This window comes from Macaca fascicularis, chromosome 10 (assembly GCF_037993035.2).
Source record: "Macaca fascicularis isolate 582-1 chromosome 10, T2T-MFA8v1.1".
NCBI lineage: Eukaryota > Metazoa > Chordata > Mammalia > Primates > Cercopithecidae > Macaca > Macaca fascicularis.
In genome coordinates this window covers 84,106,515-84,119,438 of record NC_088384.1, presented here as the reverse complement: position 1 = coordinate 84,119,438, position 12,924 = coordinate 84,106,515, and the positions used below count along the sequence as shown (strand labels likewise).

The window sequence follows — 12,924 nt, the reverse complement described above, 5'->3', positions numbered from 1 at the left end:
TTCTCCCCACTGGCTCTCAGCCCTACTTAGGGCTCCTAATCTGTTAAAAAATACCCATAAGACCTCCCTTTCCCAGTTAACAGAGATGTGGCCCAAGAGGTTCCCCACTTCTAATTTGAGTGGGGGCAGAAGAAGAGAAAGACCTTATCTAGGTCTTGGGGGCAGGGCTTCCAGGGCACAAAGGAACAGAGTAAATGTGCAACATGCTATTTTCTTGAATGAATGGATTCATAATAAGAATAGGACTTCACCAGCTTCCAAGGGACCCTCCCCACCTCTCAGATACATTCTGAGGCCTAAATTCCACGTGCTCATCTAGGATCCCAGGCCAAGCCTTCTGCCACACCAAGCCACACCAAGCTCAGCAGTACTCACAGGCCTTTAATCTATAACTGCCTGGCCACACTCTGTCACTTCCTCAGGATGGTGGGAAGGGATGAAGATGTACAGCCAGGTAGGCCACATCAACTCTGAGTCCGAGGGAAGGACTGGGGTCAGGCTGGGGCTTGGGCAGGGGGCTCCCGGCCCCAGGCGATGAGGGAGTTGCTGGCTTGGGCAAGCTCGGCGATGGACACCCGGCCCCGCTGTCGGATGAAGTTGGCCACGGCGGCCAATTCCTCTGGGGTTATGTAGATGAACTTGCCCCGGTCGTCAATCACACCTGTGGGGATATGCAGGTTGTGGGGCTGAGGCCTCCTGGGCGTTCCCCATCTGGCCTGAGAATGCCCACCTACTCCTTCACAGCTGGCTCAGGGCCCTTCAGGCCTCCTGCCTGCCTGGCCTTTCCCGGCTGCATCCAGTCCTGCTAGGAGAGTCGAATCAGGCTGCCCTGTCTGTCCTCTCCCACTGCCACCATCTCCAGGCCCTGGCACGTCCTCCTTGTAACTGCATCCAACTACTCAGTGCCCCTTGTTGCACACCCCTCCCCCGATCTTGGGTGGTCATCCTGCCTCTGCAGCACATCCCTGCAGCCCCTGTGGCTAGACACTCTCCAAGGCCAGGACTGCAGTGATTGGCTCTTATCCTCTCACCTGTTATGGTCCCCTCAGCCAGCAGGTCCTGGATGCGATTTATGGTGTCCTATGAGGAGAACAATTCTCAGAGTAGAGACAGGCACCAATGTCCCCAGAAAAAGCACTGAAACCTCCCTCCCACTACAGCCAAATCTCTTTATTTCCCTCTCATGCCAGCCCCTAAATGTGACTCTGTGCTTCGCCTTTGGAAGGGCCCTGGGTAGAAGGGGCTCTGGTCTTGGGCCCTGCAAGCCCCCAAAAGAGGATCTCTCCTGTTAGAAGCAGGGCAGTGGTGATGCTTGCAACATAGGCTGGTGCAGTCTGTGCAAGAGAGTTGTCAAGGTAACTGATTTGGGCTGCTTTGGTCACAGGGGCTGGCAGAGTGATGGGGTTTGGATTTTTTTTTTTCTTTCCTGCCTGTTCTTCCATCCATTAAAAATGCAGGATTCCTAGGGTGCCAGCAGACTTCTGTGCACTACTCACTCTTGGTTGGGGACAGGGTAGAGGGTGCATTAAGACTCTGTCTTTAGGGCAGGTCCTCTCTGCTAGCCACACAGACCCCTGGCCACACTGCACACAGCAGGGCACGTTCCAGGGCTTACCTGAGTACGTAGGCCCACCTGGGAAGCCAGGTCTTCCAAGAGCACAACCTTGGACTGCTACAAAAAGGAGGAGGAAAAGAGAGAGAGGCTGAGCTTGGGCAAATCCCTCTAGGCATGGGCACCCTCCAGGTTCGCATTCTGATCTGATCTGGGTGGCTGGATAAACACTGTACACACTCCTGTGGGACAGCCTTGCTCCCCTGACACACACACACACACACACACACACACACTCTCTGTCTCTCACAACCACCCATTGACAGAGACCTGCACAATCATAAACCCTCTCATTCCCCTTCTTGCGAGGAAGGAATCTACTCAAAACAACCACCTGCCTCACGGGCCCTGTCCTGGACTCCGAGACACGCATGAGTGGAAATCAGAGCACAGCTGCCACCATCCTCTGCATCCAGCCATCTCTTTTTAACATCATGGACAAGTTGAAGGGGACGCACCATAGGGAGGAAGGAGGCGGTGAGAGTCACCAAAAGCTATTTTAAATAACTGTCACCAGGACTTATGTTTGCTGAGGACTTACTAGAACAAGGCCCTAAAAAGGTATGAGGGACACATGCTGAACAAGCCATAGCCCCCGCCCTGGAGTTCGCAGTCTGGCTGGTGAGACAGGTTGAGTACATGGACAAGAGGGAGAGCAGATAAAGGCCCGAGCAAGCCAAGGTCTCTCAGTAGAGGCCGTGGGGACCCACTCCTGCCTTACCTTTGCTTGCCGCCCCACTGGCCTGTTCCCCCATAACCTGACACACCCACACTTTTTATCCATCCTCTTCATACCATCTGAGGCACTGAGCCCACCCTTAAAATCACTGTCACTAACACCGCTGAGTGCTTTCCAGCACAGCCGTGTTCCATGCTCCAAGTGCTTCCTCATACCCTCAGTAGAAATCTGAGTTCCCAAGGGTGCGGCGAAGGGTCTGCTGCTGTGTCCACACAGGCACCTGCCCCCACTACCCCAACAGACAGCACAGGACTTGAGAAAAGGCCGTTCTTTTGCATTTCTGTGAATCCTCCACCTCAAATGAGCTGGGGGAGGACTGACATGGTGACACCTCCCTGACTGCAGATAGCATGTGACTTGTTTGAAATGCCAAGCCGTATTTGCAAGCAGGAAGGCAAGCGAGAGGCAGCTGGGCCAGGATGGGCAAGGACAAGGTGACGTGGTCAGCTGGCCTCTACCTGCAAAACAGGGATCAGGCAGTGGGCTCTCAGTGACAGTGTGGTGCAAGAACATGAAGTCACCCCAGGTGCTCCCCGATGACCTGGCCTGAGGTGCTGCTGGGGCCAAAACACGTTTGATAAAACAAGCTAGGTGTGGAGGCACACACCTGCAGTCTCAGCTACTCGGGAGGCGGAGGCGGGAAGATCACCTGAGCCCAGCCATGGTCAGACAGGAGAATGGAATAAGACCGAGTGAACCCTACACCTCTCATAAACAATGCTGGGTGCAGGCATGTTCCTCCAGTTCTGAAATCTTAAGGCAAAAAGGCCCATCCCTTTGGAGCAAGGAGGAGAGCAGACAGACTGGATTTCAGAAGTCCTCCTTTTCCTTGCAAGATAGCAGCTCTAGAAGAATTAGCCAGCACAGGCTGGAAAAACTTTTTTTTTTTTTTTTTTTGAGACGGAGTTTCACTCTGTTGCGCAGGCTGGAGTGCAGTGGCACCATCTTGCCTCACTGCAACCTCCACCTCCTGGGTTCAAGTGATTCTCCTGCCTCAGCCTCCTGAGTAGCTGGGACTACAGGCGTGCACCACCATGCCTGGCTAATTTTTGTATTTTTAGCAGAGATGGGTTTTCAACATGTTGCCCAGGCTAGTCTCAAACTCCTAACCTCAAGTGATCCGCCTGCCTCAGCCTCCCAAAGTGCTGGGATTGCAGGTGTGAGCCACTGTGCCCGGACAAGCTGGAAAAACTTCTAAGCTCCAAAAGAGTTTGGAGAACTCCCAGAGAATGGTACCTCCAGGGAGCCACCAAAAGTGAGGGCTAGAACTGGGGACCTTTCTTCTGGTTTCTGCAGAGTAAAGGGAGATGCTGAAGCTGACCCCTCCTCTAATTCCACCTGGGAAGGCTTCCAGGGAAGGGGCTTCAGGACCATCTTACTGCCTACTGGGTAGGCGGGGACAAGTTCCAAACAGCAGTAGGCAAGTGTGAGAGATATTCTGCCCGGTCGCAGCCCCTAATCAAGTGTGCCAGGGTAGAGAAAGGGCTCCATGAGCGGGGAGTGCACACAGCCTGAGCAGACAGGACCCTGTCAAAGCTGCCAGCATTTTCCCCACTTAGGAACCCCAGACTCAAGGCTGTGAGCCCAGTCCCTCACTGTCGGCAGGCGTCTAAACCCTGCTCTCTTTCAGGAGAGGTGGCGGGAGGATTATGCAAGCCCTGGGTCCTTGGCAGCCCCTAGTAGCACCCCCACCACCGCCCCCGCTCCCTCTGCACTCCTTCCCTCAGCCGCCTCTGCACCTCTGAGTTGCACTTGAAAACCTCTCCCCTCATGGCATCCTTCGTGGGAGAGAAGTTGCTTAGCAGCAAAGCAAAGTAGGATGTGCTTATGCAACCTGGAGCAGCACTGAGGCGGCCTGCGCAGTGGCTGCAGACAGAAGGGGACACACTGCCGCCCCACCCTAGACTCCAAAGGAAACACCGTCCTGTTTCCTCTGAAAGACCCAAGTTCCCAGTCAGGAGCACATGGCAGAGGATGCTTGTTTCAACTCAGTGGAGCCTCAGTGTGACAGAACTGACAGAAAACACATGTGAAGAGACTTGAAAACACACTGACTCACTGAGCGTGGGGTCTGAAGAGCAGGGAAACTGTCAAACTGAGTGTGAGGAAGTGATCAAAGGCTTGCACCTCCCACACAGACCCAGGTCCTTCTCCACCTTCGGGGTCGGAGCAGGGAGAAACACTCCTGGCCAGGACCCTGCAGCTCTGCCCCGCTAGGCCCCCCTGCCCACTCTTGCATGAGCCTGAATGCACTGCCTGCAGCCCCTGCTGGAGGCAACCAACCTGCACACACCAGGCAGGGAGCTGACATTCAGGCTCTGTTCCGTGGCTGCTTACCTTGATGTAGTTGATGAACTCTGTCAGGAAGCTCTGGGACTAGAGAAGCAGAGAAATCAGGATGAGCACCCCCTATCAAGGCCACAGGGTTCTGTACTCATCCACCCAAGCACCACCTGCTCACTTGAGGGCCACCTGCCTGCAGCCTGCCTTGGGCCCGCCCGACCACCTGCATGTACCACTTGCTTACACAAGCAGCAGAGCCTTCCAGGGTAAGGGTTTCGGAGGCACCAGCCTCTGCTGAGGACGAGGCCTCTGGCCGCTAAACCCTGCTGGTACTGACACCCACCCACCTCTCACTGCCTGGCCGGGACATCTGGGATGGGGTGGCTAGCCTTGGGTCTGGCACAGGCTGCACTGATGGGTACAGAGAGGGGCTTCCCAGGGGCAGCAGGCCCACCTGTTCCTCATTCATGGTCTCTCCCACGCCTTCCTCCTCCACCACAAAGGCCTCCTTCAGTTTCAGGTACTCCTCATGCTCCCGCTGGGCCTGCTCCTCGCGGGCCTTCCTCTCCTCCTCCTCCTGTGGACACAGGAGGCAAAAGTCAGGAATTGGGGGCAGGTTCCCACCCCATCCCTGTTCTGGTTGCTGCTACCCCTGCAGGACACCAGAGCATACAGCCCAGAGTTTTCTCAGAGACAGAGCTCCTTCAAGACCCCCATTCCTCCATCCCCCAAGCTGAACAATGGGCCGAGGCCCCTCTTGTCATCAGTTTCATCATCACCTGGACAAATGCTGCTCAGCCCCTGCTCCTGCCCTTCATGCTCAGGGGATCTTAGCAAAAATCTGTTGAAAACCCCACCATGACCCCACTCTACAATACCCTCCAATCACCTGACCCATCCTTTCCTTGTGTAACTCATTAAGCATACCCCATCATGTCCAAACCTCATGAGCAAATGTGAACCCTGCATTTCCTCACCACCCACTCACCCAGTCAGCCCACTACAGTCTGGCTTCTGTGTTCCCAGTTCTATGAAACAACTCCTGCCACAGTCTCACCCATGCCCTCCACTCACCAAACTCAAGGCACAACCTTCAGTTCTCATATGCCTGTCCTCTCAGTGATCCTTCTTTCCTCCCTTGGCTTCCAGATCCCACCCTCTCCTGGATTTCCTCCTGCTCCTTGGGCCATTCTTCCCGCCTCCTTCATCATTCAGCCCTGCCTCTTCTCTCTCCTCCACATTCTCTGGGCCACCTCGCCCATGCCCAAAGCATCAACCCCTTCCTTGCCAGTGACTACCACACTTGTATCCCCATCCAAATCTCTTCCCCCAAACACACAACGGTCCATGTGACACACCTACTGGGCCATCTCACAGGCAGCAGACAGACCCTAGGACCTGCTCTTCTATGCTTAGACCTCCTCCTGGGTCCCTGGCTCCGTGAATTAACACAGCCAACTGGTCAGAAATGAGGTCCTACTGACCACTTCTTTCTTGAACTTCCAGGAAACTCCCCGGTCTGTCAATGTTGCTCCATCACCACTACTGCCTGGTACAACAGCCTCCTTCAACCCATTTTCCAGAGCACTCAGAAAAATTTTCTTCAAACAGAAAGCTAAAGCTGGGGCAAGTAATATACAAGATGAGTCTGGGGCATCTTGCAGTGCCAGAAACTAAGTACTCAAAAAACAAAACAACGAGTGTGTGTTAAAGGTACACAGGAGCCAAATGAAACGGCTCCCAGTGGTCAAAGCTGGAACAATCTGAACAACACAATAAATAACATGTTGCCGGGCGCAGTGGCTCACATCTGTAATCCCAGCACTTTGGGAGCCCGAGGTGGGCAGATCACAAGGTCAGGAGATCCGGACCATCCTGGCTAACATGGTGAAACCTCATCTCTACTAAAAATACAAAAAAATTAGCCAGGCATGGCGGGCGCCTGTAGTCCCAGCTACTTGGGAGGCTGAGGCAGGAGAATGGCGTGAACCTGGGAGGCAGAGCTTGCAGTGAGCTGAGATCGCACCACTGCACTCCAGCCTGGGTGACAGAGCAAGACTCCGTCTCAAAAAATAAATAAATAAAATAAAGTAAAATAAAATAAATTAAGAAATAACATGTTACTGGATTACAACACAAAGTACAAAATAAATACTCATGAGTCTATACAGATATAAAAAAATGGCTGGTCACGCACGGTGGCTTATGCCGGTAATCCCAACACTTTGGGAGGCTGAGGCGGGCGCATCACCTGAAGTCAGGAGTTCAAGACCATCCTGGCCAACATGGTGAAACCCCGTCTCTACTAAAAATACAAAAATTAGCTGGGTGTGGTGGCGGGCGCCTGTAATCCCAGCTACTTGGGAGGCTGAGACAGGAGAATCGCTTGAACCTGCAAAGCAGAGGTTGTAGCGAGCCCAGATTGAGCTATTGCACTGTAGCCTGGGTGACAGAGTGGGACTCCATCTCAGAAAAAAAAAAAAAAAAAAAAAAAAGACTGCATTAATATGTAATGAATAGGGAGGAAGAGACATATCTCCTGTAAGAGATTTCCAAATAATTTATGTAAGAACTCCAACCCCCCAACCCTTAAGTGTGGGCTGTGCACAGTGACTTCTTTCCAAAGAAATATGGGAAGAGGGGAAAAAAGCAGTCACATTACAGTGGAGAAAGCTGGCAAACAAAACCGCAGCCAGGCAACCAAGGTTAACAACATTAGGGATAAGTGAAGGGGATAACCTGCGTGCTTAGTATGTTGCATTGAAGATGGAACTTCACTTATTGTCTTCTTCAGTCAGATCCATAACCCCAGTCTAACCATGAGAAAAACAACCAAACTCAAATTAAGGGACCTTCTACAAACTACTTGCCCAGGACTCCTCAAAATTGTTAAGGCTGGGCACAGTGGCTCACACCTGTAATCCCAGCACTTTGGGAGGCCAAGGGAAGAGGATTGCTTGAGTCTAGGAGTTCAAAAGCAGTCTGGGAAACATGGTGAAACCCAATCTCCACACACACACAAAAAAAATTAGCCAGGCATGGTGGTGCACACCTATAGTCCCAGCTACTCGTGGGGAGGGGGATCTAAGGTGGGAGGATTGCTTGAGCCTGGGAGTCAGAGGTTGCAGTGAGCCAAGATCGTGCCACCGCACTCCAGCCTGGGCAATAGAGCAAGACTTGTCCTAATCAATCAATAAACAAAAATCTGAATAATGTTAGAGTTTAGTTACTAATAATGTGTCAATATTAGTTGTGAGGAATGTATTAAAGTGAGGTGAGATGTTAAGGATAAGGGAAACTGGTTACAGGGGAGAAGAGTCAGGATATTTAAGGTACACTAAGTGGGACAAATATTCAGAAAGGTAAAAAACCCTCTCTGCTAATTCCTCCCCTATGCTGTATTCTGGCTTATCAGCCACAGCACCCACATCCAGGATCCTGGGACAACAGGCCAGTCAGAGGTCACAGGTCTTCCCAGCTAGGGCAGCCCTGGCTCTAACCCTACGTACCCAACGTTTTTACGCTGTTCCCTTTTTTGGAAACCTGGTTCTCAGAACAAAGGAAGCATCTGGCAAACAAATGTTCATTAGTCACCTTTACTGCAGTGGTCCCCATTCCCTGAGCACCTCCTCTATGTCAGGCCCTCAATGCAGCCACCATCTCTTACAATGATCTTTAACGGCCTCAAGGCCTTCAGGATCCAGACCCCCATCACCTCTCTGCCATCTCTTCCTCCTCTCCTGGCTTTCTTTGCCCAGCTGCCCTGCCTGCCTCGTGTTCCTCACATGCTCCCTGAAAGTTCAATAGTCACGTGCACAAGAATCCTCACTCTGGGCTCTGCTTTTCAGCAGCTGCTTTTCCAGGCTGCGCTGGAGCCTAGGGAACAAATAAACCAGAACCTGCCCTTGTGCCAGATCTATGGCCCACCTTCTATGTTGGAGGTGCCAAGGAGCTGCATAAGAAGCAAGGCTGCCTGGTCAAGGGTCAGAAGTCAGGGTCGGGGCTGGCCTCACCTTCTGCTCCTCCTCTAGGCGAAGCCGCTCCTCCTCCTTTTTCCACTCAGCTTCGCGCTGGGACTCGAGTCGTTTCCGCTCCTCACGTTCAGCCTCCTCTGCCTAGAGACAGGTCTTCATAGGGGCACATCCCTCACCCCCAGCTAGCGTGTGCCCACCTCCCAGACAGACTAGGGAAGGCAATGCCTGGGCCAGGGCACAGACCCAGGCAGCAGGAGACAGAGTCAGGGAGGCAGCAAGCACCAGCCCAGCAGGCAAGGAGCCCTGAGTCTGCCTTAGGGGAAAAGGCAGGCAGGGCCCTTTCCCACTTCCCAGAGCTGCATCCCATCCCTCCGGCTTGCCTCACGCTGGGCCTTTCGCGCTTGTTTCTCCTCCAGCTTCCGCAGTTTCTTAGCTCCAATTTTCCCTGACAGGTGAGTTTCCGCTGACTTCTCAACGTCTTCTTCCTCCTGGGCTGGGTATGATCAAAGAAAGACAGTAGGTTCTGACCAGAGAGGACTGATGATGATGGATCCCCAACCCCTCGTCCCTCTCCTAATGGGGGGGTCCCCTTCCACCCACCTGCAAATGTCACTAGCCCAGCTCTGCCCTCCAGAGGCATCTGCCATAAGCGCATGTGTGTGTGCGGGTGCATGAATATGTAGGGATGGAAGAATGGTGAGGGGCCCACAGGGCAAGGGAAAAGATGAGAACTTTGGGCTAGCTGCGGTGGCTCACGCCTGTAATCCCAGCACTTTGGGAGGTCGAGGTGGGCGGATCACGAGGTCAGGAGATGGAGACCATCCTCGCAATCGTGGTGAAACCCCATCTCTATCAAAAACACAAAAAAAGGGCCGGGTGCAGTGGCTCACGCCTGTAATCCCAGCACTTTGGGAGGCTGAGGCGGGCAGATCACGAGGTCAGGAGATCGAGACTATCCTTGCTAACACGGTGAAACCCCGTCTCTACTAAAAACACAAAAAATTAGCCAGGCGTGGTGGCGGGCGCCTGTAGTCCCAGGTACTCAGGAGGCTGAGGCAGGAGAATGGCGAGAACCCGGGAGGCGGAGCTTGCAGTGAGCCGAGATCACGCTACTGCACTCCAGCCTGGGTGACAGAGTGAGACTCTGTCTCAAAAAAAAAAAAAAAAAAAAAAAAAGATGAGAACTTTAGATATTGCATATAAAAAGAGAGGTATCATAAAAAGAGAGGTATCAGGTTAAAATATGCAAGTGTCTCGGGGTCACAGATAGGGCTGCCTGGATATTTAAGGTACTGTGGCTGATGAGCCAGAATACAGCATGGGGGAAGCATTAGCAGAAAGGGTTTTTGTTTGTTTCTTTGTGTTTTTTTTGTTTTTTTTTGAGACAGTGTCTCGCTCTGTCGCCCAGGCTGGAGTGCAGTGGCGCGATCTCGGCTCACTGCAAGCTCCGCCTCCCGGGTTCACACCATTCTCCTGCCTCAGTCTCCTGAGTAGCTGGGACTACAGGCACCCACCACCACGCTCGGCTAATTTTTTTTTTTGCATTTTTAGTAGAGATGGGGTTTCACCATGTTAGCCAGGATGGTCTGGATCTCCTGACCTCGTGATCCGCCTGCCTCAGCCTCCCAAAGTGCTGGGATTACAGGGATGAGCCATTGCGCCTGGCCCAAGGAGGGTTTTTTTACCTTTGAATACTGGTCCCACCTAATGTACCTTAAATATCCTGGCTAATGAACTACAGAGTTCTCTGGTTTCTGTCTCTGGTGCCAAACCCCCAGAGAAGGGAAGTCCTATGGGGAAATTTATCCTGCCTCAAATCTGAAATCCTCCTCACCATAGTCAGGAGTTGCTGAGGATTCTGGGCTTAGTCCCTGGCTAGGATTATCCCTTTGCCCACCAAAGCCTGGCTGAAAAGACAGCCCCAACACCATGACTACCTCAGGGCCAGCTGCAAGTTAAAGACCCACTGACGCCTGTGCAGCAAGGGTCTTTGAACCCAAGTCTGAGCCAAAAGGTAGGCAAAGAAGGGGCCTCTTTGTGAGCTAAAGGGATAATCCCTAAGGGTACAAGGCAAAAGCCTCAAATGCCCCCAGTTTCTGAGAAAGACCCAGACGCCCCCTCCTCAGGCTCAAGCCAGCTGTCCAAGTACTGGAGAAGACAATCCTGAGGGCTCTCCTGGTCTCCCGGAAGCAGGGATATGGAGACCTCTGTGTCAACAGAATGTCTCCATCTTTAAACTGTTTTCCTGGGGTTGTGGGTGACCCCACTCCAGAACTGCAGAAACTCTTGGCCAGGCACTCTGCCTCTAGGGTGAAATCCTCAGGGAATGAGTGTGCCCATAACAGGAAGGGTGCGAGGATAGAAGGGGTGAATTGAGGAACATTCTGAATCAATCTGAAGACCCTTGCCCTCTGCTTGGACACTGAGAGCCAAGATGAAGGAAGAGGGGGGTTGACCCAGTGGAACAAATGCCAGGTCCCAAGAATCCCCCTACTCTACCGTGTGGCTCCCAGATGTCCCTCCTACCCTGAGGCTTCATACCCTACTCCCCCACTTAGTTTTGGGGGCCTCTTTATCTCCCCCTCCAACCCAGACCCTCTCCCCACCAGGCTGGGCTCCTCTCACCTAGGATGACAGCTTCCTGCTCATTCTCATCTGCTTCTGCCAAGGTCACCCGCTGGGCTCGACGCTGGGCCTGTAGGCGGCTGCCCAGGTCCCTCCGGCGCCGAGGCCTGCCTTCAGCTCTCGGCTCCTCAGGCTCCAGGGGCCTAGGCTGGGCCACCCGGCCTGCTCCTGCCAGCTCCTCATTGTGCAGTGACTCTTGGCTGGCTGTAGGGAAGACAGAAATGACAATGCTGCCTGGAAGCCCAGCCCGGCCCATGGCAGGAGGAGCGGCAGCCTGGAAGCCTCACCTCCTCTGCTCAGTGGTCTGCTGCCCACAGCACAAGGCCCTGACTTCTCAGTCTGACTGGCAAGGCCTTTTCCCCCAGGCCCACAGCTTGGTCCCAGGCGGTGGCTCAGCCCTTCCCTCCGGCCTGTATGAATACTCTTCTCTCCTCTCCCAGCTCCACCTTTCCAGCTGGCCTGTCAGGAGTCCCCTATCCTGATGTCCCCAGCTCTCATCGAGTACCCGCTGCAGGAATCCATTGATTTCTCGCCTAACACCACCTGTGGTTTTACCTGGCTCCCCAACCAGAGAGTACACTTCCCGAGCCTTCCCCTGGAAGACCTGCTGGCTCTCCGCCTTTCCTCAGCGTGGTCCTCCCGCCCCTGGGAGCGCGCAGGTGCTCAGAGGCAGCTTGTGGGCCCAGGGAGCAGGAAGACACACAAACCCGCCCGCTGACCAGAAATGGGGGAAAAGAGGGAGGATGGGTGTATCTGTTCTGTGTCCTGGCCAGTGACAGGCCTTTTGATCGGGAGCAGATTAGGGAGGGAGCGTGGGCGCTCTCTTTGGCGGGAAGGGATAGAGCTTCAGGAGTTTCCTGGAGCCGTCTCGCGCTTCTCCAGCTCGTGGGGGGCAGGCAGAAAATATTCAGATGCCCCCTTCCTGGCACCTGCTCTGGAGCCAGGCTGGGAGGAATGGGAAACCCCTGCGGCCACCTTAACAGGTGCAGAGGGAAAGGGCCCAGACAGTGACGGATGGGAGTGGGCGCCGGCCAGGGCCTGAGGCCTTTGGAGGTACGGAGCTCCCGGGAATGAAGAGAGGGATGAGGCCAGACTCTGGCTTGGGGTTGAGAGAAAGGGGTAGCAGCGCGGCCACCGGATCCAGGCAGGGAACTGCGGAGGCCCCAGCAGGCCCACGAAGCGCGCATGGATGCGCATGCGCCCCGCCCGCCCGGATGCGCACGCGCAGGAGCCGCGACGCGCCGGTCCACAAAGGCTCAGGCCAGAAAACCCGGTACCACCAGTCCTGGCGCAGCGGCATCTCCTACCTGATGCCGCCCGGCCCCGGCTGCGAGTCAGGAAGAGGATAAAGCCGACTAGCAGAGCCGCCGCTACCAAGTACCACACGGGCCCCACCATGACGAGGCCCTCCGTGCAGAACCACGGCGTTCACCCTAAGGCCGGAATCTCCTAGGCCCCGCCTCCATTTCCCAGTCTAGACTCCGCCCACTATTCGGAGCCCCGCCCAGCCGCACTTCACAGAGAGGCTTTAATGTAAAACATTAAAATGAGTTTGGGGGGCGTAAAAAAACCCATAATGTTAAGAGGAAATTATTGCAGATGGTATGTCCAGTAGAAAACATCTATGTATTTTTTTTTGAAACAGAGTCTCTGTGGCCCCGGCTGGAGTGCGGTGGCGCAATCTCAGCTCA

At 54.0% G+C, this 12,924-nt stretch overlaps 1 protein-coding gene across 1 annotated transcript; it reads right to left on the bottom strand.

The window, feature by feature from the left end:
• Positions 1-361: 361 nt before the first annotated feature.
• DDRGK1 (DDRGK domain containing 1) lies at positions 362-12,684 on the bottom strand. Its single transcript, XM_005568473.4, has 9 exons — positions 12,541-12,684; positions 11,234-11,437; positions 8,989-9,101; positions 8,648-8,749; positions 5,089-5,211; positions 4,689-4,727; positions 1,616-1,672; positions 1,032-1,080; positions 362-661 (listed from the first exon to the last, which is right to left on the bottom strand). Exons 1-9 carry the CDS (start codon positions 12,629-12,631, stop codon positions 495-497), a joined length of 945 nt encoding a protein of 314 aa, XP_005568530.2. The 5' UTR covers positions 12,632-12,684; the 3' UTR covers positions 362-494.
• Positions 12,685-12,924: the final 240 nt, after the last annotated feature.

What these genes read in the sequence shown, in the direction of transcription:
- DDRGK1 (XM_005568473.4), bottom strand. Translation starts at nt 12,631, where the DNA reads ATGGTGGGGCCCGTGTGGTACTTGGTAGCGGCGGCTCTGCTAGTCGGC. An exon ending in GCAGGAAGCTGTCATCCTAG is followed by an intron (nt 9,102 to 11,233) that starts GTGAGAGGAGCC and finishes GATCATACCCAG; the next exon opens with CCCAGGAGGAAGAAGACGTT. An exon ending in AGACCATGAATGAGGAACAG is followed by an intron (nt 4,728 to 5,088) that starts GTGGGCCTGCTG and finishes CTGCTTCTCTAG; the next exon opens with TCCCAGAGCTTCCTGACAGA.